We start from the raw sequence: 27,582 nt of genomic DNA, 5'->3' as shown, positions 1-27,582 counted from the left end.
GGGCTCGGATGCATGGGTAAATACATCCCACAGAGCAAAGAAGATAACTTTTCCTGATTGTGAACCAACCTGTTACCCAAGGAATCCAGCTATGGGTCTAGCCTCTGTAACTTCCACCCCTGTACAGCTACCATCTGAATACCAAGAATTCCAAGACGTTTTTCAGAAAGAGCAGGCTAACACCTTACCTCCCCATCGATCTTACGATTGCCAAATCGACTTGGTACCCAATGCACAACTACCTTGTAGTAGGATTTGTGCTCTTACTGAACCTGAGAACCTGCATTTGCGCCAGTATTTGGATCAATACCTGGCCAATGGTTTCATTCGCCCATCAAAGTCACCAGTCTCTTCCGCTTTGTTCTTCGTACCTAAAAAGGAAGGAGACCTTAGGGCCTGTATTGACTACCGCACCCTAAATCAGATAACGATTAAGAATCGTTACCCTTTGCCCCTGATACCTGAGCTTATCGACCAAGTAAAAGATGCTCGTGTGTACACCAAGCTAGATCTCCGAGGAGCTTACCACCTGGTACGTATAAAAGAGGGAGACGAGTGGAAGACTGCATTCCGCATCAAATTTGGGCTCTTCGAATATCAAGTAATGCCCTTCGGTTTGTGCAACGCACCTGCCGCCTTTCAGTACTTCATGAATGATGTTCTTCGGGAACTTATCGATGTTTGTGTCATCGTTTATATTGACAACATCCTGGTGTATTCCTCCTCAGAATCTGATCACAGAAACCATGTTAGGGCAGTTCTTGAGAAATTGCGCCAGCACAAATTATTTGCCAAGCTCGAAAAATGCGTTTTTCATACCACAGAAGTGGAGTTTCTCGGATTCATCCTAACACCTCAAGGAATCCGAATGGATTCGCGGAAAGTGGACGCCATTCTCAAACGGCCATCTCCTAGCTCTGTGAAGGGAGTGCAAAGCATGCTTGGCTTTGCCAATTTCTATCGAAGGTTCATCCCGGAATTTTCTCGAACTGTTCAACCCATCACAGCTCTCCTAAAGAAAAATAAACGCTTTGAATGGACTCTTGAGGCTGAACAAGCCTTTCAGGACCTGAAAACCAAATTCACCTCTGCACCTGTATTGAAGCACCCGCGCCCAGATCTCCCTTACATCGTGGAAACCGATGCATCCAGTTCGGCCATGGGAGCTGTCCTGTCGCAAAGAGACCCAGAAACTAACCAACTACACCCTGTAGCCTTTTGGTCCAGAAAATACTCTCCACCTGAACTCAATTACGCAATTACCGACAAAGAACTACTGGCTATTAAATCAGCTTTCAAGGCTTGGCGTCACTATCTTCTCGGTGCAAGACACACCATCACCGTAATTACAGACCACAGAAATGTGCAGTATTTAAAGACGGCCAAAGCTCAATCTTCGCGACAACTCTGATGGGCTTTATTCTTTGCGGAATTTGATTTTGTAATTACCTATCGCCCTGGCTGCAAGAATGGTAAGGCAGATGCCTTATCCCGGATAGGCATGGAAGAACCCAATTCGAGTTTAGAACCTGTGCCAATCATACCGGAACAAAGAATTCTGGGCTTGACTTCATTACAAACCATTGAGGACATCCAAACTCAAGTAAAACAGCTTTTTGACTCTTCTGCCTTACTGGAATGGAGTCAAAAGGGTCCTCACTACACCGTTAAGGATGATTTACCCTACTTCCAAGAGCGGTTATTTCTGCCAAGTAAAGAATTGCAGGAACTTGTCATTACCCGTCATGAATCATTAATGGAAGGACACCCCGGTATCGCGAAAACAGAAGAAAAGATCAAACGCCACTTCTGGTGGCCTTCTTGGAGAAAAGACAAAGTCATTTGTGTTGTCTTGCGGAATCTGTGCCCAAAATAAGAGTCAAAAGAAAAGGCCAGCCGGCCTACTTCAACCTTTGGACATTCCACCAGCACCTTGGCACACCTGGTCAATGGACTTTATAACTGACCTGCCTCCTTGTGGTGGTTACAACACGATTCTCGTAATAGTGGATCTATTCTCCAAAATGGCCCATTTTATCCCTTTAAAAGGATTGCCGTCAGCTTCCACCTTGGCCAAGGAATTTATGGAAAATATAGTGCGGTTACATGGTTTCCCTTCCATATTAGTCTCAGACCGTGGAAGTCAATTTATCTCCCACTTTTGGAAGAAATGTTGCCAACTAGCACAAATAGACGTGCGGTTATCCACCAGCCACCACCCCCAGACCGACGGACAAACCGAGAGAACCAATCAGACTCGAGCAATATCTGCGGTGCATGTTACACCAATCCGAGTTGAATTGGAAGGACATCCTTTGGATTGCAGAATATGCATACAACAATTCAGTGCATTCTGGAACCGGACAGACTCCTTTTTATACCCTGTATGGTCACCATCCTCGGACCTCTGACCTAGATCCACCTCTGACCCTGGAGATGCCTGCAGTAAATCACCTACATTCCACAATAACCCAAGCCTTCAAAGAAGCTACAACCCACTTACAGCAAGCCAAGAAAAAGTATAAAGAAAACGCTGATTTGCACCGAAGTAAAACTCCTCCTTACCAAGTAGGAGATCAGGTATGGCTAGCAACTAAACATCTACCCCTCAAGGGTCAGCGAACTTTTAATCCCAGATTCATTGGGCCTTACCCCATCAAAGCTATTATCAACCCAGTGGCCTTTAAACTCGATTTACCATCCAACATGCGGATTCATCCCGTTTTTCACGCATCTCTTCTAAAACCAGTACAACCTGGAACCAGACTGTCTGAATCCCCAGGCCCTGTCCAAATTGATGGAGAATTAGAATTCGAAGTGAAAGACATTTTAGATTCCAAGATAGTTAAGTCGAAACTCTTCTATCTTGTTGATTGGAAAGGATATGGACCTCAGGAAAGATCTTGGGAACCCAGTAACTATGTTCACGCACCACGATTAATTCAAAGATTCCATCGAAGATTCCCGCACAAACCAAAACCCCCGGAGGAAAAGACCTTGGGTGGGGCCTTGAGGGGGGGTACTGTCATGATGCCTACCTCTAAGGAGCCAGGCCGGGCCCAGCAACCCCAGAGGCAGACATCATTTTCCCCAGGGAAGTCTCAGCGGGCCCAAGTCGGGGCCCTTTGGACTCAGTCCTGGCGCCTTAGGCGCCAGGCTCATAGCGGACCCCAGTCCTGGCGCCTTAGGCGCCAGGCTCATAGAAGAGGATGTGTGTTTAAGTGCTTGGGTGCACACTTACCTGATGCAGACCTTGCTGCTTCATCCAGGCCCTCTTGAGGCCTGAATGGGACTACTTAATCTGTAGAACTACTTCACCACCCGGGTGTGGTCGGGGAAGGATACATACCAGGAACTTCTTCCAAGGCTATTTAAACCCCACCCGAACAGCCACACATGCTTCGCGTTGTTCTGCACCTAGCAGCTGGACGCTCACCTTGTCAGCTCCTGCATCCTGACTTCAGCCACGCCTGCCAGCACCCTGGAACACCTGCAAGGGGAGAAAGGAAGAGAATAGGAGAAGAAAAGCCCTTACCTGCTAAATCTGCATCCCGGAGTCATTTCTCCAACAACCCTGAAAAGGAAGACATCATTTTAAAGGCATTTCGTTTTGATCGCTGCAGCGCTGCATTTTACTCACCTTTGCAAGGCGCTTCCATCTTCAGCAGCGATCTTCTGGATTCAGCTACGCCCCGGCGCCTAGAGGAAAAAAGACAAGAACAAAGGTGAGAGGGAGAAAAGGAATAAGGAAAGCTCAGTTTCCTTTTAAGTCTTACCTGTTGGATTATTCCCACTGCATTTCGGGTCCTGCCGCTTCCTGGCATCTCCGGACCCCGGCCCCTATGGGGAAAAAAGACAAAGACATTGAATGAGCGAATGCAAAGACATTACCTGAGCGCTCATCCAGAACTGTTTCACTTCGGGTCGGCGCCATATCTCCGGCACTCCGAACCCCGGCCCCTAAGGGGAAAAAGACATAAGCATTAGCGCTTGCTGCAATTAGACAACGAACATTATTATTAAGCTTGAACTTTTGAACAGAACTTTTACAACACCTGACCTGAACAGTCAAGCTTACCTGAACTCCCATCAATCCTCAATCCAGTGAAGTAACTGGGTTTCAACGCGCCCCTGCATCAGAAGCAGGATGGAGAGCTCATCCTTCCAAACCCTAAGGTGAGGCTTCACGGCGAATCGTGGAGGAGGTATCGTGGAGGGTTGGAAGGGAGTGGGAGGCTTGAGCATTGTTCCACAGTGGTAATACTCCCTTTTCACGCACAGGAGGGTATCCAACGAGCCAGGGGAGCCAGAATAGAGGGGCCCCTTCCTGTCCATCTTCAGAGTTCTGCGCCTTCGACGCCGCGCCTCCGTGGGAACCAGGTGAGCGTTACACCAGGTCAATCGGCAGCAGCTTTGGGGAAAACTCGAAGAAACAGACTGCCCGCGAGCGATCCTGGAACCCATAAAAGCCCTGCACTGTGTCACCTCTATACGCGTGCGCCTTAGTGCCGAGGGGAGATTGTCTAATGAAATACAGACCTAAAGAGGCGTAAAGCAGGGCTGCCCCCTCGCACCCGCTCTATACAACACCTACATTGCAGATTACGGGAGATCAACAGACCTCGTCAGATGTTTTCCACCCTTGCTCAGGGGCTCTAAGATAGAGCGACTACTTTATGCTGACATCATTTTGATGGATTTAACACCCATAGGCCTGCAACGCCAACTAGACCACCTAGTTTGCTACCTGGCTGAAAACAACTTGAAATTGAACAACGACAAAACCAAAATACTAATACTAGGAACTGCAGCTAAAAGAAAATCAAAATTCCTGTGGAGATGTGAAGAGAGGAATCTAGAAATAGTAAATGCCTTAAAGTACTTGAGCATCATGTTCAGTAATGACAAAGGAGAACTGACCATGCAAGACTTCCTCTGGTCAAAATTGAAAAACCTTACGGCTCAAGCCAAAGCAGTGGAGAGAAAACACGGAAGGTTTTCCATCATCCCTATCATTAGATTTTATAAATCTAAAAGTTGTCCCTGCCTTGATCTACGGCACCGATGCAATGTCTCTGATGCCGAATTCTATCTAAGCAAAATACCAGGGTTTTATTTGGCGAGGAGTATTCGGCTTGGCTAATTCTACACCGACAGCCCTGAAAAGACGAGAACTTTGCTTAACATCACTCCTGGCCTTAAAGATGAGAGCTAGCCTTATGCTGTACCGCAAAGTTACTAATGCTCTGAAAAATTCTGGACCTTATTCGGACAGAAACTGAATATGGCAACAACAGAATGCTTAGCAGATGGGAGCAATCCAATCTCTCCATTCTGCAAGACCTGGACACTACGAGGGAAACATTGCTCCAGAATCCAAATCAGGTGACAAAGAAACTCTTTGAAGCCGACTGGATAAATACCCTAGAAGTCGCTAACAACTATTCATTAACAGCAAACTTACCAAGCACACCTATGAAGTTTAACGAGGTGCGTGGTTATCTTCACAAACGCCCTGACAAGCACCTAAACCGAACCTTAAGGTTCAGATTGAATCAACTAAAAACCAATGAAATCCTAGCCATACCCAAGCAATCCATCTCAAATAACTGTCGATATTGCAACATACCAGATGTGATAGAAACTAATAAACACCTGGTTTTAGAATGCAATGGTCTTGTCGAGATCAGGCAATGTTTTCTGGCCCAATCACTGACGAACTATCACACTCTAGACTTGGAAAACCTATGGGCCATGTTGGCCAGCGGCAACAATAAGCGATGTGTAATTGGATTGTCCTTATTTCTGAAGGCTCTGAACTTATAAATTCAAGTAACTGATCTTTCTGATGAGACTACCTCTACCTCTACCAGGGAAAGACTTAAGAACCACACCAGAGAATGGATTTTTCTTTTCTTTGCTTCTTTTGTAAAAATTGTAACACAATTAAATCAAAATAAATAAAAAATAAAAATAAAAAAAAGGACTTTGTGCCAACACTTCACAAATATAGATGTTTATTTTCCAGAAAATTGAGTCAAGTTAAGTGGTGCAGTCACAGAGAGGCTACCCAAATTAAGCATGGCTCAAAGCAACTTTTCTTCTACTTTTCACTAACATGACCCTGCACCCAAGTAAGACAAGTTCAGTGTCGTGACCCTGCTACCTCTACTTTAAACATTCTTTAATTGGTTAGACAGTGTAACCCAAGCACATATTTCTGTCAGTCAACACTGGGGTGCAGCCCACAGGTTTGAGAAGATCAATTTCCCTGTGGACTGGCTCAATTTTAATGTTACAAAGCCCTGCTGTAAAAATGCTTTTCTCTCAAAATCTTCTGTTGCAGGCTGGCCTTGACATCTACCTGCAACCTCACTATACAAGACGCCAACTAAAAGTATTTTTTGTGAAACCTCAAAAAGCCAAGTTAAACAGAATGTACAATACCTTCAGTATTTTCAAAGGTGATTTGAATCCCCTGGCGGTTTCTTTGCAAAGACTTAATGGGTCCACCACCCGATCTCTTTGCATTTTCAAAGTACATTTCCAAAATATCCTCATCAATCGCGTCGCCACAGTCTGGAATCCATATTGAGTCCAGCACCTCGGAAAGTGCCTGCTGTTCAGAGGCTGCATTCTCTGAAAAAGCCACAAAAACAGTGGTTCAAAAAACAGAAGTAGAAACTAAAGATGTAGGCACACTGACAAGAGGCATATTTTTAAAACACTTTTTGCACAAGGCATTTTGCAGTGTGTGAACCTCCACAGGGTAGTATACATTTAGCAAAAGCCCTTCTAAAGCAGGAGCACTATCTTACAAAACTGATGCTAAAATATTTAAATTGCCAAAACGATTGTCTTCATTTGCTGCTTACTACACAGATGAAGACTGACTGGGGAACATTAGTACAGAAATAGACAAGAAATTCTGCTACGTGTCCAACAAGTGGAGGCTCGCAGAGTCCCTGATGGTCTCTTGCCACTCCTCAGTCCTAGTTGCACACCACACTTAGTGCGTAGGCACAGGAAGTACAGCATATACTTGGGGGATGCTGGCAAAGAGTCAGCAGAGCTTTCAATCCTTAAAACATTTTTAAAAAAATGAAATGGAGCTTTTTAAATCATCATGCACCTTACAAATAATCATATTCCTCTTTCACCACCTTCAAACATCTCCTCACCCATCAACTTGGGAACCTCTCAAACCGCCATACAAAAATGAAATAAAAGCAGCATCTTCCTCATCAATGCTAGATCAGCGGAGACTGACTTCATACATACAGCCATCTCAAACAGACCTGCTCTTCAACATAAAAACGTGGCTAGGTCTCACATTATTCTTAATTACTGATCTTGTTCCTCCTGGCTTAATAATTCTATGGACCTCCTAGTGGCAGAGGTGTTGCCACCATCTTTGAGGATTTCCCTAATATAAAAGCCATCCACTTTCCATCTCGCCCCCAAATTCAGATTCTTATTTCTAAAATGCATACTTTCACCATTATTTTGTCACGACATGGCTCTCCAATACAGATCCCCCAATCATCTGCTCAAGACCTTGCTGACATCCTAACCCCACTCAATCCTCTCCAGCTCTCACCTAGTAATCTTAGGTAATTTCAAAATCTCACTTGAAAACGACACTGCTAGACACCAAACCCACAAACCCATACTTAACTTGCCTTTCCATCATTGCTTCTGCACAGCTAGTTCTCAGCCCCCCCCCATTCTGCCAGATGGCATGTTTAGCCTATACTCTTCAATTTCTGGATTGGGTTTTTCTGGCTGGTAGGAATTCCATAGTGGGAAGCGAAAGAGTAGCAAATCTCACTGTACCCTACAAAGAAAACATTTCACTTGACTCCTTAAATCCGCATTTCGCCTAAAGAAATTACTTCCCCATGTAGATTCCATGCTAGTCCACTCGGACCTCAAAAGGCAGTTCCAACATGGACTTGGCCTCCATTGCCCCACTCACACACATACAAGCACAAGGCAACACAAACAAATTTCTAGCGCAAATTGGGCTGCCCACACCAAAGTTGCTTGAAATTAAAAAATATATTTCAGCAATTGGAAAGGAACTAGTACAGCCATTACTTTCCCTAAGCTGAAAGTATATTAAAATCCATGCTGTTGCACTACAAGGACCAGGAAGTGGGGGTATTGACCAGACGTAGCATTTTTGCCAGCAGAAACATTCTAACATTATTTTTAAATCATTTTTGGTCTTATAAAATAAATATTCAATGGGTACACTAATTTACAAATTCCAGTTCTGACGCTAGTTACCACAACTTTTCTATAGAACACAAATGCAAAACGCAACCCAACTCATACCTAAACCATCAAAAAAAGTGCAGCCGGAAATGTACGCATTCGTGCATGTTAAAATCCACATGTGAAAGTTTTGCAAAATACAATGTACAAAATACGCAGTGTGCAAAATATACAGATGTAGCTCAATCTCGTTCACCATCTACCCGTGTATAGATTCACAGGTCATTATGCCCCATTATTTCTTGTGTGTATGAATACGCTCCAAGACCTATTGTGCAGGAAATGCACTGGACGTTACAAAGCAATCATTTTTAAAGTACATTATGTCCATGTCTAGTCCAAAAAAACGAGTGTTCTTACATAGACGATAAAATGTCCCATTTGTGCACACGTAACTTCATGTTTATGTGCTGAGAAAGAGGGCTTTTGTGCTGCGGGTCGTGCTCAAGGTCTACATCTCCAGTAGAATTACCAAAGGCGCTGAGGCCTAACAGGTCTTCCGACACCTTGCTAGAGCCGAAAAGAGCGGGGATGGTTATCCAAGTAGATAGGAAGGAGCCAGGAGGCACCAAAGGTCCAGAGTCAGCAAAAACAGGCCCCGAGGGGCAGAAAAATCCTAAAACTAATACTCCACCACCGGTGAAGTGACATGGGCTGCTAGTAATGGCTTAATAAGGGAGTATTAATTAGCATCTCTGTGGTTGTGGTTACTTGGTTATGCCTTTGTTTGGTTGAAGTGTCACTATGGGGACAGGGTGGGTGTTCTGTCCGGGATGGCCCAGCGTTTGATAGAGTCTAGTGGTGTGGGAGGGGGGAATGGCGGGGTGTTTCAGGCGGCGCAAGGCAAGGTCAAGGGGCGAGGGAATATTGGCGACAGGAGGTGCTACAGTCTGTTCGATATGCGATAGGATGAGCAATGCCAACGGACGAGGTAATAAGGGGTGGTTGGGGGGGGGGGAACAGATCACCTGGCAGTTGGGACCTTGAACGTGAAGGGTCTGAACTCCCCGACTAAACGTTTGCTGGTGGTCGCAGAATTCCGAAGAGCAGGGTTGGATGTGTTGATTATGCATGAGAGGAGATTGGTGGTGGGCGAGTACTCATTCCATCCGGGATGATTGGTGGTGGGTTTTGTGCATCAGGGAGGGTGAACAGAGGGGTGGCGATTTTGCTGCACAAGAGGTGGAGGTTAACTGAGGTTAGGGTCTGGAGGGGACAAGAGGGGAGAGCCTTGTTGGTTGCGGGCCAAAGGGAGGGGGAATTGGATGTCATTTTAAGTGGTATACTGCCCGAACCAGGGACAGAAGGCTTTTTTGGAGGAGACCTTGGCGTAGCTGGTGAGAAGCTACAGGCATCCTTGTACTGGGGGTGGTGACTTTAATATGTGGACAGACCCTAAATTGGACAGGAAGACCCTGGCAGGGGAAGGCGGGCGGGTGCTGGAAAGGGACCTGGGGGTTTAGTGGATTGTTTGGAGATGTTTGGACTCCAAGATGTGTGGAGATTGGTCCAGGGTATACCTTCTTTTCTCTGCGTCATGGCACCTACACTCGTATGGACTACATTTGTGCGTGGAGAGATTTGTTGAGCCATGTGGTGGATTGTGCTCATGTGTCAGTTGGACAGATCATGATATGGTTCTCATGGGGGTTTCTTTGGAGGGGATGCAAGACCGGGACAAGATTTGTAGGTGCAATGATCCACTGTGGAATGACGCAAGGTTTCTGGAAGAAATGGAGGGCGGAATCAAAGAATACTTGGGATAAAATGATACAGGGGGAGGTGGACTATTGGATGGTTTGGGAGGCTGCCAAGGCGACCTGGCATGGCTTGCTGATTAGGGAGGGCGCCTCCAAAAAGAGGGAAAGAAATATGCTGGAGAATAATCCGAGGAGGGATATTGTTTTCATGGAACGCAGAATTCGGAAAGCTGGGGTGGAATAGAGGCTGGAGGCAAGGGCCAAGAGGGAAGAACTGAAATCTCTGGAGAAGGGCAGGGTTGTCCGTCCGCTGCAATTCCTGAAGCAAAAGTACTATGAGAAAGGGTACAGGGCTGATGGGCTTCTAGCTGCCCGGCTGCGAGAACAAAGGGCAGAGAGATGGGCTGAGGACATGGTTGGGGAGGTGGCCACATACTCTGTCGAGATAGCGGACCGTGTTGCAGGTTTATGAAGGTCTTTACAAGGCTGACACACGTGTGGGGGAAGAAGAGTTCGAGTCGTATTTGGGTGATCACACTTGCGACCATGACAGAGGAGGTATGGCGGATGGTAGACGGGAAGTTACGCTCTAACGAGGTTCTACTGGCAATTCAAGGGAAGGAAGGCACCTGGGGGAAGATGGTTTTACTAGTCAGGTTTTATAAATCTTTTTTGGGCCTGCTCACTCCATAGTTAGTGAAATTGTTCAATCATAGTCAGGCGACTGGGCAGGCCCCGCAGTCCTTCAGTCAAGCTTTGATATTGGTGATCCCAAGGGAGGGGGGCAGAGGAGAGCTATGGCATGTGGGTCATAGCGACCAATATCTTTATTGAATGAAGATTTACACTCTGGTACACTTGGGTGCTGGCCTCACGGTCTGACTCGATGCCCCGATTGGTGCATGCAGATCAGGTAGGTTTCATTTGTTGGGGTTTCCTCTACGCGGTGCTCAGGAAATATGGGTTTGGGAAGAATGTTTTGGCATGTATCCGTGCGTTATACTGTGGTCCCATGGCCAGGGTGGCTGTGAATGACCGCTTTTCCAGAGTGTTTCAGCTATTGAGGGGTACCAGGGCAGGGATGCCTGCTCTCCCCACTTCCATTTGCTCTCTTGAAGGAGCCACACGCTGAGAAGCTAAGGCCTGCACCTCAGGTTGATGGTATCTGGGCAGGCGACACCAAATTTAAGCTCAGATTGTATGCGGATGATGTGTTGTTGCACTTACCAAATTCGCATACGTCGCTCCCGGCGGCGTTACAAGTGATTCAGCAGTACAGGAAGTTTGAGGTTCAAAGTTAATAGGGCAAAGTCTATTTTGTTCCACTTCGATGAAGATCGTGAGAGGGACATGGGCATTCTCGGGCCGTTGGGGATGGAGGCGAGGTCGGAGACGCTCCGTTATCTGGGGATGACTATCACACACAGGCTTCAGTATCTTTGTGGGGCGAATTGCCCGCCGCTGCTCCAGGCATTGTACAAGGATATAATGAAATGGGAGAAACTTACAATGTCTTGGATGGGTCAGTTAAATGCCCTCAAGATGAATTTCCTACCCAGGATACTGTATTTCTGTCAGATGCTCCCGATCGCGGCTCCGGAGTCTTTAATAAGGGAGGCCAGGGGGCACATGCAGAGGTTCCTGTGGCAGGGAAAGAAGCCACGAGTAGCATATGAGATTTTGACCCAGGCCAAGGCTAGGGAGAGGGGGGGAATCCCTGACCACTGGGATTATTATAGAGCAGCGCAGTTGAGGGTGCTGGTTCCGCATCTTCGGGAAGAAGTGGGTCCGTCTTGAGAATCTGCTTCTACAACCTGCTACGGCGCGGGAATGGCTGTGGGCCCGTCTGCAGATTCCTCAGAGAATTCGAGCGCATCCCATCTTAGGGGTGATTTGGAGTCTGTGGCGTCCGGGGCTGGGATGTGGGGGATTACTATGTGGCCCTCGTCGATGTGCCCCCTGTGGGCGTCAGGGGTGAGGGAGGCGATTCCCGAGATGGGCAGATATCAGGCTTGGTTCGAGGCTGGCTTATCGAGAGTGGGCCAGCTGTGGCGGGGGATTTGTCTCGATTCAGGATTTGGAAGAGGCAGTTGGAAGAGGCCTCGCATATAGGGAACATATCAGTATTTCTCTACCTGCAGAGTAAAGGTGTACTTAAAGCAGAGCGGTGGAAGCAGCTGATAGGGATCTGACTCCCACTGAGTGTATTTTGGACTCTCATACGGAGATAAAGGGCATGGTTACCTTTTTTTATGGGGCATTCCCGGAGGCAGCCGAGGTCCGCTTGGGAGCGAGATATGGGTAGGGAGATTGATGGGGGACTGTGGTGGAAGATGTATTGTAGAGCATTTAAGACCTCGAATTCTTGTCAGTATAAACTACATGGCATTAAAGTTGCTCCATCAGTGACAATACGACCCGGTTCCCCTTGCAAAGATGTTCACAGAGGTGAGCCCGATGTGTTTGAGGGGTTGTGGCAAGTGGGCCACCTATTGGCACATGTTGTCGGACTGTGCAGGGCACATGTGGTGGGACTGTGCAGATGTACTGGGCGAAGGTGGTAGAATGCATCAAATGAGACCAGCCGTCCATTGGCCCCCCTGCTGGTGCTGTTTGGCATTGAGGAGGTGGAGGGGGAATTCAGGAGCTTGCCTCACATGGTGCACTTTGTTGTTGGCCGCTAGAGTGTGCCTGGTGTGCTGATGGAAGAGGGAAAGGCTCCCTAACCAGAGGGAATGGGTAACAAAAGTAGAAGAGATTTATTTGATTGAGTGCAGAGATCGAAGCGGGTTGGTTGCGCTTTACCACCAAATATTAGGTCGGGGAGGTTGGAGGTAGATGCTATCCCAGAAGACTGTTTCGCTAGTGAACTGGAGAACTGGCCGAAACACGGGGGGTCTGCTACCCCCGTCAATGGACTTCCCCCGGTTACAGCGATATGTTGTCAGATGGGAAAGTCTGTAGCAAACTATGTATTTGAAGTGTTAAATTGACCCGTCATAAGCGATGAATGTCCCCTATTTATTGCTGTTTATTGGGATGCCGCAGGGGTATTGGGCTGGGAGGGGGGGGGGGGGTCAGGAGTGAAGTGGACTATGATGTTTATTTTTACATTTCACCCAAAAAATTAAAAATAATAAAATCGGCGACAGCAGTACCGAGGGTGGCAGTGTAAGAGAAGACGTTGGCTCCTATGCCGAGGCTCACAAATGTGGAAATCACATACCGGTTTTGCGGAGCAGAGAAAGCCGCCAAGTAAGAAGGAGAAATGCTGCGCGAGAGACAAAAATGTCATGGAGGCACTGGTAGCCACGAGAGAGGTCCAGGGCACTCGGCAGCTCGAAGAGGCAGAGTTCTCTATTACGGGACCTAAAGCGAAGCAGGCGTGTGACCGCAGAGCAGCGAAGTAAGCCAGAAGGACGTTAGCACACTCCAGTGTGGTAAACGAGAAAAAAAAATATCATGCGGCAGAAGCGCAACCCGGACTGGAGACGGAGAAAGCTGGCCAGTCTACCCAAAGCCAGTGGGGAACCTGACCTTTCTGGCGACCGCACCAATGACAATTTGAATGTTACACCAATGTCACCATTCTGCTCTAGTAACAGCTGCCTGACGATCGCCCGTACAGTGGTGGGCGCCAGGTTGGATTATTATAATGTACTATTTGCTGGTACCTCGGCCCAAAACAAAGAAACTCCAGACTATCCAAAACAATACCTTACGTGCCGCCCTGAACATTCCCAAATCAGAACACATCTCAGCTGCCTGTAGAGCAGCTCACTGACTACCCGTCCGAGAAAGGATCTCATTTAAGACTCTCACACGCAACCACAGATGTATCTCCAAATCTACCCCGCCTTCGCCAAGACTCTCTCGGCCAGGCATACTAGAACCCCTACACCCACTAATGGTTCAACCGAAATTCACCATGTAAAAAGCAGGTGGGTCAAGCTTCCCAGTCATTCCTGCAAAGCAATGGAATTCCCTCCCACATGCACTAAGAGAAGAGGAATCCTATTGGGCCTTCCGCAGATCCCTTAAAACATGGCAGTTTGACTAAGCTGTTCCATCGAACCTCCTACAATATTGGTATCTGATGTGATGTATTTTACTTCATGAATGTAAATGCTATGTATGTTACTATCCTTGCATCCCGGCTACATGTAACTGGTTCTCTCCAACGCCCCGATGCCTGTTTGTTTGTGTGCGCTATACAAATGAAAAAAGAAAAAAAAAACTACAAGAAGATTTTTTGAGTGCAGAAAAGGCAAAGTGTAATCCCCTGTGAGCTTTGGGTGCATGTAAAGCAAGTGTGGAGCAAAACGTGAACTTTCTGTAAACATATACCAAGCCAAGAGCAATACATACAGTATAACTGTGAAAGGCAGGAGAAGTCCTGGCAAGGCAAGATACCAGGTAATTTTAAACGCATGAGAAGTATTGGCAAGGGAATGAAACCAGGCAACTGCATCACATAAGTAGTCCTGGGAGGGGAGTATACCAGGCATTTTGCAAAGCTTACAGAAATATTAAAGAAAGAACAAGGAGGAATTGGTGTACAGAACTTGCTGCCTAAACAGAAAGCTTGTGAATCAAGGGGAGACACAAAGGAACTGTTCGTAAAATAATTAATTGCCATCTGTAAAGGCATCATAAAGCAAGACACAGACACCAGACTTAAAGTTCAAACAAAACATAGTTATTAACTTAAATGTCAGGATGGTAGAAGGCCTAACCTGCCCTATGCCAAGGTGGGATTTCCCTACCTGAACAAAACTAAGGATAGTCTGAGTCAAAGAGTTCAATTTAAAAGTATGTCTGTGGCCAAAACCTATGCTTTACCTCACAACTAAAACTAAACCGGGTGTAGGGATGTCACTAATCAAAGAAATGATGATCGACACAAAGATCTGAGCTTCTTCCAACTCTTAGCTTCCTGTTCAGCTTCTCTTCTCAAAGTTCAAGAAAGTTACACAAAAGTCTCAGAATTACCTTTCTTACGTACAGGATAACCCATTCCTCTGGGTTCTCGTCCCTCAGGTCCAAGTAACAAAGTTCAAAAGAAAAGGTTCTTGAGGCTTAGTTCTTAAGAAAACACTTGTAGTTCCTCAAGTCTCAGGGTTCCCTTCCCCAAGACCTTTGCTCAGCCACGTGTACTTGTTTCAGCCTTTCAAACGGTTTAACACAGCCTGACCCTCTTTCTGGATTGCTTCAACAGTTCACTTGCAGTGTTTCTTCTTGGTTAATTTTACAACGTCTTCAGATCTCAGTTCAGGGCTCACTGGTCCAGGCGCAGTTGTTAGACCACACATTACAGGTCGCGCAAACAGGATCCCTAGGCTCCTCAGCCCACACAGGTTCTTCTCGACTTGCATCTGTGTACAGAGTTAATTTCCATGGTCTCCTCTTTATTGGCTTCTTGGCTATCTGTGCTGCTTTTACACTCCGGCTTCTCCCGCTTAGCCTCTTGGCTGTGCCATAAGGTGTCACACACCTCTTGACAGTCATTGGCCTTGCCGCACTGCATTTACTCAAAGTTCACTTTTGCATTTACTCATAAAGTTCACTTTGTGGTGGTCTGGCTCATGTCACACCTTTTCTGGCACGCTTTCACTGCTTTTGCCCATAAAGTTGTGCTCAATTCCAGATTCAATAAGCTTAACTGTAAGGTTTCATTTAATTCAATGTTCGATATGGATTAGATATGCTTAATTTCAAGTTTCTATTCTGTTCGGTATTCAATATGGTTTAAATATGATGGATTTCAAGTTCCCATTCACATCAGTAAATCATTACTTAATCGCAGCCTGCTAGGGACGCCCCCGGTTGTCGAGTGCCTCTCCCCGACACTCACCGGTCCTCTGTGCTGTTGCTCTGTGGCTCCAGCTGCTTCTGATGTCGGCGGGCCAGCTCCTGCGAGCCCCGCTCACACACCCAGGTCTGCCTGGCATACGCTGGTTGCTCCGCAGCCTTGGGATGGACGCGGGCGGCGTTCTACTTCCTTCTGCACTTCGCAGTCCCGCTGTCGGTTACTCGTTACATAGTCTCCCTCTCTGGGCTGCTGGCCGGCGTCCTGGCTCCTCCACAGATCCCACCACGGCTGCCTCCAGCGTAAACAGGGCCCCTGTTGGTCTCCTCCCCACAGGCCTCCCCGATTCTTCCCTCTCTGCTACACTGGCTTCCCTTTATGCACCTGCAGCCCCTTGACAGACTGCAGGTGTGGATGCTGTGAGAAACCAGAAGGTGTCTCACCAGCTAGTCTACAAGGATCTCCCTCTCCCCCCCAGGTGGCCAAGGCACAGCCATCGCCTTTGGATTCAGACCCTGAGGGTGGACCAGTGCAGAAGGATCACCTGGGTGAAGGGCCTTTGATGGAGTGGGATACCGGATGGCGAGATGCGGTATCCCTCCCCTATAACATACGTGGACACTACCTTCCCCCTTTCTCTTCACAAACAATACCACAAAGACAGCCCACTCTGGGAGAAAGACTCGCACCCAAGCAGCGTACCCGACATATCCTGCTACTATGGTCAGGCAATTACTGACAATTACACACACCTGACTTCCATTAAACTTCCCACCCATAAAAGGCAGAGCACGACAGCACACTCTGAGCGAGACAAAGCACACACAGGAGTAGCAGTTTCGAGAAGGCAGCTGAACGATGCGAGAAAGACGGCAAACCAAGAAGGGTTCGCAAGGAGGGCAATACCCTTAACCTTTCCAACAGGAAACTTTTCCTTTCCAAAATCTTGTAGATCAGAAAACGTAAGGCCAGGAAACCAGTCTAAAGAATCCTGCAAAGTGTGTCGGAGATACCAGAGGCTGTCCTGCGTAGCTGACCAAGTCAGGGAGGAGCAGCAGCTGCCGTGGTATCATTCTTGGCTCCAAAAACAAAGTAGCACCAGAGAGATCAACACATCTGGTGAGTTTGGGAGGCCAAAGTGTTGAATCAAGGATGTAAGCGGCAACATTATATAAAGAGCGCAGGAGCAAACATTGTTAAACGTGTGTGGTGAAAGCCACGAGTAAAGCTAAATTGCTGATGAATGTTTGAACTTTGAGAAGGAAAGATACGATACCAGTGACAAGAGTGGTCAAGCGCCGTGTGGGTGCTCAATCGAATGAAGAGATAAAGGTTTCCAGTCAAGAGGTGGCAGAAACAAAAGTAACAGTGTGAAGTGAATCTTAGTGGTCCTGCAACGGTTAAGAAACCCATCAGACATTCGAAAGTCTTCGATTTCTTTTATATCAAGAGGACCAAGTAGAAAGTGAGATTGCATGGTACGAGCCCAAACGAGGAAGACCAGTTGTGAATATTGTGGTAAAAGGGGTCCAAGCCTGAAGGAGAGAGACCCATGATGAATATTGGAAACGAGAACTTATACATGTGAAAGCCCTAATAAGAAAGGAACTTGTGCTCATTTGTCGCGACAGGCCCTCTGCAGTAAGAGACTTATTGGGAAAGAAACTTTGGCAAAAGGCCCCGATACCTTGGCTTTGAACTGTATCCTTGTGGCAGAGAAGCCAGAGGGTCGGTGAAGTTTGAACGTGGCGCCTTGCCCAGTGTTGAAAACGTGGGGATGGGAAGCCAACTACTCAACTATCCTGACATATTATTTCTTGAACACTTTTCTTTTTGATACACCATCGTCTCAAATCATTTTGTATTTAGAAGGACTGGCAATAGGTTTGTTAGTATAGGCCCTTTTACTTTGACAGACGGGACTAGGACCAAGTTCTTTCTATTTGATGGTCGTAGCTTGCTGCCATCTTTAGATTTAGGTTTAGCTGGGTGTTCAACCAAGCCATTGGCTAAAGTTGTGAAATGGTGTAGTGTTCATTACTCGGTCTCCTCCCAGTACTTTCAAAAGTTACATTTGGGGAAATGAGGGGAGAGGTCTTGTAGTAGCCCATAAAGGTCGGGGCAGGGCTGGGTTGGTCATCTATAGGGAAAGGGGGATACCATGCCTTGCCTGTGGGCACCCCACACCCAAGCCACGCCGAATTGTTGGACGCATCCAGACAAGGACTTTGGGAGAGAGCCCCCCTCCCTCCCGCCAGCAATCAACCAACACTAAAGGACGCTACCCAGCCGGAGGCAGGAAACCAGCAGAGCGGGCCCTCAGAAGGGAGCCCACTCATCTGAAGAACCGGGCAGGATCCAGACCACCCTCGGTGGGAAGCCGGGGCGAACCCAGCCAGTCAACACTGCCACTGCACCAGGATCACAAGAAGTGCAGAGGGGGGCCCCAGACGAGGCCCAGGGAGGCGCGCCACTCATCCGGCAGGGGAAATCATCTGGGACATGGACCAGCCCGCAGACACCACCCTGACGGAGCAGCGCCGAGAGTCAATCCCACCTCTCACAAAGGACCTGTGCCCCCGCCAGCCAGGAGGCGCTGCCGGGACCCCAGTGGGTAGCTACACCCGCCGGAGACACTGGGCCTGGTGAGGCGGGCTGAGAACTTCAACCACCGGAGGGCGCACCCAGCACAGACTCGCAGCCACAAGCAGCCTCAACCCCACCGGGCGGAGCACCCAGTCCAGACCAACGCACCCCTCCCAGGTTCCGGTCACCCCGCAACGCAGACGAGAAAGGCCCCAAACCCAACAGGGAACCTTCTCCTATCAGAGCCATACAAATCATCCCACGCCATAGAGGCTCATCGCCAACCAGAGGAGGTAAGAGGGGAACCAGCCAATGGGGCGCAACTAAAGGAACTTGGAAAGAAGCACGCCAAGATGGTCTAAAGCAAGACAACGCAAGCAAACCCCAGCAAGGGGAGGCCTTCTCCAAGCCAATTACAGCGACCATCGCCTCAAGAGGGACCCCAAGAGAGCTCACAAGCAAATTACATAACACGGCCCGCCGAGGTGGTACTGTGGAGTTTAAGAGGTGGGGGTCACGAGAGGCCCCAAGGGGCGCAAACCCTTTGCAGAACAGGAGCATAACCCAGCCTTACAGACTACAGGTTGCCACAGCCCCGGAATACACCAGGAGCTGACGGGACCCTTTAGGTCCACACCCCCAACAACCACCCCTCGAGATGTCCAGAAGTAGGAACAAGGAGACGCCAACAGCCCCCAAAAATGCTAAAAAACTGCAAGAATTAACCCTAGCAAAGATATGGACCAGAGAAACTGACCCATCGGGAGCCCACACTACAAGTGACCGGGGAGCGGAAACCGTGACTACCGTCATGCAGGAAGACCAGGCAAGAGCGGTGACGCACGCTTCACTCAAATACCTGCTGGGAGAAATAGTGGATAAAATTACCAATGCAGGCCAAAAACATGGACGCATTAAGAGAAGACCTGGCCGAAGTAATACAAGAAATAAGAAGAGACATTAACAAAATTGAGGAAAGAGTGGATACCAATGAGAGGGCCCATCCAAGAGCCACAACCTCGAGCTACAGACAGAAGACCTGGAAAACATGTCCAGGCGATCCAACATACGGTTCAAGTGTTTGACCGACACCTAGGACCAAGACCTGACTCAAGCCATGCAGACCAGCTTCGGGGACCAGCTGGAATCTGAGCCGGGCGCAGAGATCCAATTTGATAGAATCCACAGGGTGGGACCGAGACACCAGGAATCAGGGCGAGCCAAAGAGACTTCTTGGTGGCGCTCCACAGCTATACGCTCAAGGAACAAATTTTCACCTACAATGGGGTGGAAATGTTCCTATACCAAGATTTATCCCAGAAAACCCTCAATAGAAGAAGGCGCATGGTTTCGGTACTGGCTCATTTGAGAGACCAGCACGTTCGATACAGATGGTTGCACCCATTCGGACTGAGCTTCTACCGGCAAGGAATACAGCACAAAATAACATGTGAACGGGGGCAACTTTACTGGGAATCAAAGAAGAAGGCCAAGTCACACGCCCCCGCCATCCAGCCAAATTAATGCCCGGAGGCCATGGGACTGGACTGCTGTTAAGTCCAAAAGATCTAAGAAGGTGGCAAACAAACCGCCCCTCCACAAAAGCCTGCCAATCAATAAGGAACCCAACAAAGCGGGGAACCCCTACGGGACCGACAAATGAAATCAAACCAAGGCACAACCTCTACAGCTACTACATGCCTGGGGAGGGCGCACAATAAGAGAACGTTAAGCAGAAGATGTGAATCCATATCCTCGCGGGAGGGAGGTGGGGTGGCACATTGGAATGGGATATCCTGTGTGGGGAAACGCTGGTCATCTACTAGGGTCCAGATCTCGTGACCACAAAACGAGGGGGGCTGAGGGCCAGCTGAACCCACCCAGCGTGGGGTATAAGAGGGGGGAGAGGAAGGGAAGGGATAAGGGGATCCGGAGGCAGCAGATAGGAGGGTGACCAACTACGGAGGCAGAGGGGAACCAGAGGGGCAACCCTGAAATTAATGGGGCCACCGGCTCAGACAACAGTACAACAAGGGAACGAATATGGCTACGTCAGATCAACTAAGGGTTCTATCACTAAACGTCAACGAGCTTAATTCTTAGATCAAAAGGAAAAAGGTGGAAAGATTCCTGAGAAGGGAGCAACCGCATGTAGTCACCTTGCAAGAGACCCACATCCAAAACCGGGACATTCCCAGGATAAAAATCTTGGGCTGTAGGAGAATCTTTCAGGCCACACAAACCAGCAAAAAAGGGGGAATCCTTGTAGCATTGAAGGACGTGCTCGACTTGTCCATAAAGGGATTGGAAAGAGACACCCAGGGGAGATACTTAGCAGTAGCACTGGAGGGGAGAGGCTTACACGGTCGCGACACTCTATGCATCAAACACAGGCCAAGATGCCTACATACAAAAAGCCCTCACCTGACTAGATAAGTTCTCAAGATCCCCTATCGTTCTAACCGGGGATTTCAACCTAGCCTGGGACCCCACCAAAGACAGGAGTACGACGCCCCAGGGACCTCTGGTGCGACCCTCAGGGGACCTTTAGCGGAAACTCCAAGACCTGGCCTTAGTTGACACATGGAGGGAAATGCAGTGGGACAGGGAGGGATACACCTTTTACTCTCACGCACATCGTTCACACTCTAGGATTTCCCATCTATGGCTTACCAGAACACTGCTTGGCAAGGCGACCGACCTAGCACTGGGTGCTATCACCCTTTCCGACCACATGCCAATGACCCCAACCATTTTTTTTTTTTGAACAATGATTCATTCCAACTTGAAAACCTTATAACAGCAATTGTGCATTTCAATTCTTACGTACATTTTCATGTTGTTTTCTCCACCCCCCCCCCTTCAGCCTACTCCTCTCAGCACCATCCTCAACCACTTGCAAGGGTGCTCCTCCCCCTGCTCCCTCCGAGTCCTCCAAGCTTGCCTGGTCCAATTCAGAGAGTGTTGCTACAAATTGCTTCCAGGCTATCAACGTATATGCTTCTTCCTCTCCACCTCCGTTAACTGCTCCCCCCCCCCCACACCACAGTTTTGGCATCCGCCCACTTTGGAAGATCATGCCACCAGATTTCCATTCTCGGTCTTCTACTTGCTTTCCAGCTCATAGCTATTCTACGCTTAGCTAGTATGTATGCCAGATCTTTGCGTTTACTCGCGTGTTTCAGATTACGCGGCCTGGGGAACCCACCCGCCCCCCTACCATGCATGTCCACATCTAGCCTCATCTCCTTCCCCGCCATGAGGTGGGCTACCTCCCCCCCCAGAATCTCCTTATTTCTGGGCATGCCCAGAACATAAGTATCAAACCTGCATTCACCTCTCCACATTTAGTGCAGGATTGTATACCCGGATTTTTGAACTTCTTAGGGGTCATGTATGCTCTGTGGGTGACATAGCTGAATTTGTTGCAATCTCACATTCCTTGACACTTTCTTATAGTACCCTTGTACCCTCACTCGCATCCCGTCCCCCATTGGTTCACCGGTTTCCTCCTCCCAATCTCGCCTCAACTGGGTTACTTCTTTCCCAGCCCTCAACATCAGCAGTTCATATATTCGAGAGACCTCATGACCTCCATCTGACATATCGTAAAATGTTTCTATGGCCATATCGGGCTGTCTGGTCAACACCGTCTCATGTTCCTCTTATCCTCACCAGCCTAGTGTACGCAATGTATTGTCCCCCGTGCAAACCTGGGTCTTCCACCAGTGTATCGAACTCCACCATCTTCCCGTCTTGCCACACATCCTCAAGGGTTGCTATACCCAACGGTGCTTCCCGATTATCCTTCTCATCTGCTCGTCCACCCCGTTTAGTGTCACTAAAGGCCTCTGTGGGGCGCACAGGATCGGGTTCTCCATGACCTGACAGGCTCTCTGCCACATTTCCCAACCCAGAGCTAACATCCTTGTTTCATTGACCCGTTGCGATATGGGCAGCCATATCCATTCATTCAGGAAAAACAGAGCACACCCCGATCACAACAGTCTAGACTCCGGTGTAGGGTCCCCTGATAGCCACCTAGCCACGTATTGTAATTGGCTAGCCAAATAGTATACTTCGAAATTGGGGAGCCTAATGCCTCCCTGTTCGTACGGATTCTGTAGTTTCCATAATTTGTATTTATTTGTATTTTGTTTATTTGTATAGCGCACAAGGCCCGAGGGCAACCGGGCGCATTATTTAGTTACAGTCAGCTTAGATAGAAGTATTTACATTTAGAATATACAAAACATATATGCGACATAATCAAAGGTATACAATTTACAATATACAAGTGACATAAACGAAGGTAGACAATTTACAGGATATGGCAGAATGCAATGGCAGAGACATAAAAATAGCCTGTGGTGTCATAGAATATTGTTACAGTCAATAGTCATCCTTAGTCGAGGGTGGACAGCCAAGCTTTGGCATTACGCTTGAAGGCAGTGAAGGAAGGTTCAGCTCTGAGTGGGTTGGGTAGTGTGTTTCACAGCTTGGCTGCTAGGACAGGGAAACTGCGGCCTCCAGATTTTTGGAGGTTGAACAGTGGGATGACAAGGCAATTAGTGTGTGCGCTTCTGAGAGGTCTTGCAGCTGAGTGCGAGGTGAACCTGTTGGAAAGGTAACTGGGGCCTAGGTTCGCGATACTTTTATGTGTGAGTGTTGTGTGAGTGCCAAGGCTTTAAGAGAGACTCTTTGGGTAACTGAGAGCGAGCGATCTGTATTCGGAGATATGTGCAGTTCTAGGAATGTTCAGGGCCGCTCTAATAGCGTTATTTTAGATGATTTGAAGTTTTCTGATATTGCATTGGTTAGTGCCCAGATAGAGGGCATTGCAGTAATCGATTTTGGAGAGGACAAGAGTCCTGGCTAGAGTTGTGCAATTGGCAGGAGACAGAAAAGGGCGGCAAGCTGTGATAAGCTTGCATGTGTAAGATGCGGCTGAGGAGACTGCATTCGTTTGTCTGGATAGGAAGAGGGTGGAATCAAGATAAATACCTAATGTCTTGGAATAATGCTATTCTATTCCTGCATTAAGCCATATGAACCCCCTACACATGCTCTGTATCTTGGCAAAGAATCGTTTGGGTATCATGTATGGTATATTCGCAAAAATAGTCTACTAGCCTTGGTAGTACCACCATCTTTAACAATGCCACCTTTCCCCATCATGGTCAAAGGGAGCTTGGCCCAGAACTCCATACATTTTCAAATTTTAGTCACCACCTTCTCTGTATTTTGTATATGTTCAGCCTCCACACTATGGTATACATCTATCCCCAAGTATTCCCATCCTATCTGTAGTACCGGCAGTTTATCTCGTGGTATCCCCACATATCTACCCAGGAGAAATATACACTATTTTTTGGGGTTTACTGTTATGCCGGACAGCACCGCGTATGGCTCCATAACTTCCAAGATATACTGCAGGTTCTCTTCGGGATACCTCAAGTACAACAGCATTTCATCTGCATATAACGATATCAGATTTCGCCCTCCCTTCGTGCTAACCCCCACTTCTCCATATACCTGCCTCAAGTATATCGCCAGGTGTTCAAGCGCTAAAATAAACAACATTGGGGACCATGGGCATCCCTGTCTAGTGCCTCTACCCAGTTGTCACCGTTCTGAAATGGTTGCCCCCTTTCTGACTCGAGCCAGTGGCCTGCTATATAGCAGTTGGACCCATTTCAAATATGTCAGCCCAACCCCATATTCTTTTAGGGCAGCCATCAGTCGAAGGCCTTCACCGCATCCAATGAAATTATTGCCACCTCCGGGGAGCACCCTTCTGTCTGTTCTAGAACATGGTGGAGCCTCCTAAGATTATTGGATATATTCCTGTGTGGAACGTACCCAGTCTGGTCCGAATGTATATGTTTATTAATAACTGGTCTCAGCCTATTAGCCATCACTGCTGCAAGTATTTTACCGTCTTGGTTGAGCAGTGACAGTGGTCTGTACGATCCGCAGTCTGTGCTCAGTTTATTAGGTTTCAGAGCGGAATGATGATCGCCTCCCTGAGGGACTCTGGGCAGCGTCCCTCTATCAAACGCTTTGTTCGACATTGCTAGCATCGGGGGGAGCAGATCTGCCCTGTATGTCTTGTAGATTTCACTTGGAAGTCCATCTGCTCCCAGGGTTTTATTAGTAGGTAGTGATTTTATCACTTTCTCTAATTCTTCTAACGTGATTGGGGCCTCCAAGATCTCCCTTTCCGCTGCCTCCAGTTTTGGGAGATTAATTTCGGTCAGTGTTTCTATCGCATCAATTTCCTCCGCCTCAGTAACCTCCTTGTACAATTTCCGATAGTACTCCAAAAAACATCCATTCACGCCCTCTTGGGTCTCTAATAGCTGTCCGTCTTCGCCCTGTACCACTCTAATTGCTTGTCCAGGGGTCTCGCTGTTGTATAGTCATCTGCCTGGCTCATCTCCCTCTGCGTGCTGCCTTTCTACATATCTTTTATAGTTTAGTTTACATAGTCTATCCCAGTGAGTCCTGCATTCTTGTTCTAGTTGGCGTATGGTCTCAGCCCACTAAAGAGAGTGCCCACCCTCCCGCATTATGGTCTCAATCTCTCCTCTGCATCATGTAATTCCCGGATTATCCCGCCCTGCAGGCCTTTAGATTTTGATATTGCCGGCCGCCCCCCTCACCACTACCCAATGACCCTACCCATAAAAAGAAACCGGGGCCCACCAGGCCTGTGGAAATGGAGATATCCGACACAGCTCTTTAAAGACACAACACTATTATGAGAATTGGCAGAAGTGGAAACCTTCGCCCAGAAAAATAAGGCCGGGGACACTACCCTGCAGACCTGGTGGGTCACACTAAAAGCGACAATAAGAGGCAGGATTATAGCCATAAAAGCAAGACGAGTAAGGGAACTGAGGTTGGAAGAAGTTCAGCTAGAGGAGAAACTAAAATATATAATGGCTAAAATGGGCCGGAAGCAAACTGCTGCTATAAAAAAAAGAATACAGGACGATAGGGGGGCAACTAGATCTTGTATAAACCAGGGCCACAGAGCACAACCTTCTGCGTCTTAGGCAAAAGTACTATGTTAAGGCTAATAAATCAGACCGCCTCCAAGCCAGAATGCTGAGAAAAAAACAAAACAATACTGAAAAAAACAAAACAATACTAAAAATTAAACTACAGGGAGGCCTGACTAGCACTAAAACCGAGGACAGCGAAGGAGTTCGTGAAATTCTATTCTAAACTGTTCAGCTCAGACAACCCATCACCCAACTGCCAGGAAGCCTACTTACATAAGATAGAGTTGCAGCAAATAACAGGGGAGGAGAGGGAAGCTCTGGAAGGGGAGATAACAAGGGACGAGGTTAGGGCAGCCATAAACTCACTTCCAATTAATAAATCCCCGGGGCCAGAGGGATACATCGCAGAATTCTATAAAACCCACAAAGAAACACTAATACCATACATTACAAACGTGTTCAATCACATAGGGCAACCAAAAGCATTACCAAAGTCAATGGAAGAGGCCAAGGTGATATTAATCCCCAAAAAAGGTAAAGACCCAACTGACTACCGCCCTATCGCGTTAATAAATCTCGATGCGAAAATCTACACCAAAATCCTAGCCACTAGACTCAAAAGGATTCTCCCCAGGATAGTCCAGGCTGACCAGTCAGGATTCATTAGGGGTAGACAGACAGGGGACAACGTAAGGAGAGAAGACCCAGAAGAGGGAAATCCACTGCTCTCCTCCTAGCAGTGGATGCAGAGATGCCTTTGACCGGGTGGAGTGGGGATTCCTCTTTGCTACCATGACCAAGATGGGTTTTGGGCCGAGCTTGATGAGGAGAATTAGAGCCAACTATCAGTACCCTCTCCTCCGACTCCCCATAAACGGGCACATCAGTGACTGTCATGATCACTGAGAAGGTGCCTGGAATAGCCCCCAAAAAGAACTGGTCATTCCTGGATGGTGGCACACAGTGTTGTGGGTAGGCATAGGTAGTTACTTCCTCACTACCAAACATGGCCACCAAGTTGTCCTCCTGAATGTTGCAGTGTATGTCTAGGCGTTTGCACTCGGTTCCTATTTAAGCCCCTCCCCTCGAGTGCTCTGCGCTTCACGTCGTTCTGCCTAGCAGTTAACACTTACCGCAGTTCTGCCACAGTTCCAGTCAGGTTCTTAATAATTATTCCAAATCGTTCCAGTGTTTACACGCAGCGGTTCACCTTATCCCACACTGTTGGTCACCAAGTCCAGACGCGGAATTCACTCACATAAAAATTTGTTTTCTGTCACGGCAAGTGTAGCCCCTCCGAACGCCTTATTCCTGTCAGAAGCCATCCACAGCAAGTATCTTTGCTGCTTGTACCGAATGTAATGCAGTTGAAGAGAATATATATATATATATATATATATATATATATATATATATATATATATATATATATATATATATATATATATGGTAGTTTTAGGCTCTAGGGTTGGAACCTGCCAGTGCTGAGCTCCAGTTATATTGATCATGAGCAAGATCACAGGAGTAATTTGTAGGGGTTTAGCCCAAGCCCCTGTTTGGTTGGATAAGAAAAATGGTGATCTCCTGGTTATCTCGCTTGGAAGTTAGTGAAGTAATTACTGTGACACTTTGTTCCATACGAATTGGTTCGTTTTTATTAGTGGTGGTTGTACTTGCATTGAGTTATTACATACTCATAGTTGTTTTTGAGAAACACTGTTTCAACCTAGACAAGCAAGTTAGGTCAGCCGACACGTGTTTTGACCCGTACGGTCTTTCTCAAGGCATTTAATTCTGGTGTGTGCCCTCTGTGGGGTTCTGTTGGAATGTGGACTGTCCCTACGGCAGTCCAGGCTCCTGTTGGGCCCTGAGTGCTTCTCTGTAGTCCTCGGCGGCGGTGCGCACCGCCGCCGAGGACTACAGAGAAGCACTCAGGGGGAACCTCCCGAATTAATGCCTTGAGAAAGACCGTACGGGTCGAAACACGTGTCGGCTGACCTAACTTGCTTGTCTAGGTTGAAACAGTGTTTCTCAAAAACAACTATGAGTATGTAATAACTCAATGCAAGTACAACCACCACTAATAAAAACAAACCAATTCGTATGGAACAAAGTGTCACAGTAATTACTTCACTAACTTCCAAGCGAGATAACCAGGAGATCACCATTTTTCATATATATATATATATATATATAT

General features: G+C 47.6%; 1 protein-coding gene across 3 annotated transcripts in view; it reads right to left on the bottom strand.

Annotated features, from left to right (window-relative positions):
* LOC138489065 (protein mono-ADP-ribosyltransferase PARP14-like) overlaps nucleotides 1-27,582 on the bottom strand; it is a 1,946,959-nt gene that overhangs the window by 1,737,299 nt on the left and 182,078 nt on the right. For all 3 annotated transcript variants that reach the window (XM_069616628.1, XM_069616629.1, XM_069616630.1), the window contains exon 4: nucleotides 6,448-6,639. In XM_069616628.1, coding sequence (XP_069472729.1) covers nucleotides 6,448-6,639 — 192 coding nt within the window. The remainder of the gene's footprint in view (nucleotides 1-6,447; nucleotides 6,640-27,582) is intronic.

This window comes from Ambystoma mexicanum, chromosome 9 (genome assembly GCF_040938575.1).
Source record: "Ambystoma mexicanum isolate Mex_15411 chromosome 9, UKY_AmexF1_1, whole genome shotgun sequence".
Lineage (NCBI taxonomy): Eukaryota > Metazoa > Chordata > Amphibia > Caudata > Ambystomatidae > Ambystoma > Ambystoma mexicanum.
Note: the sequence above shows the minus strand (reverse complement) of the source record. Positions and strands in the feature narration are given on the sequence as shown.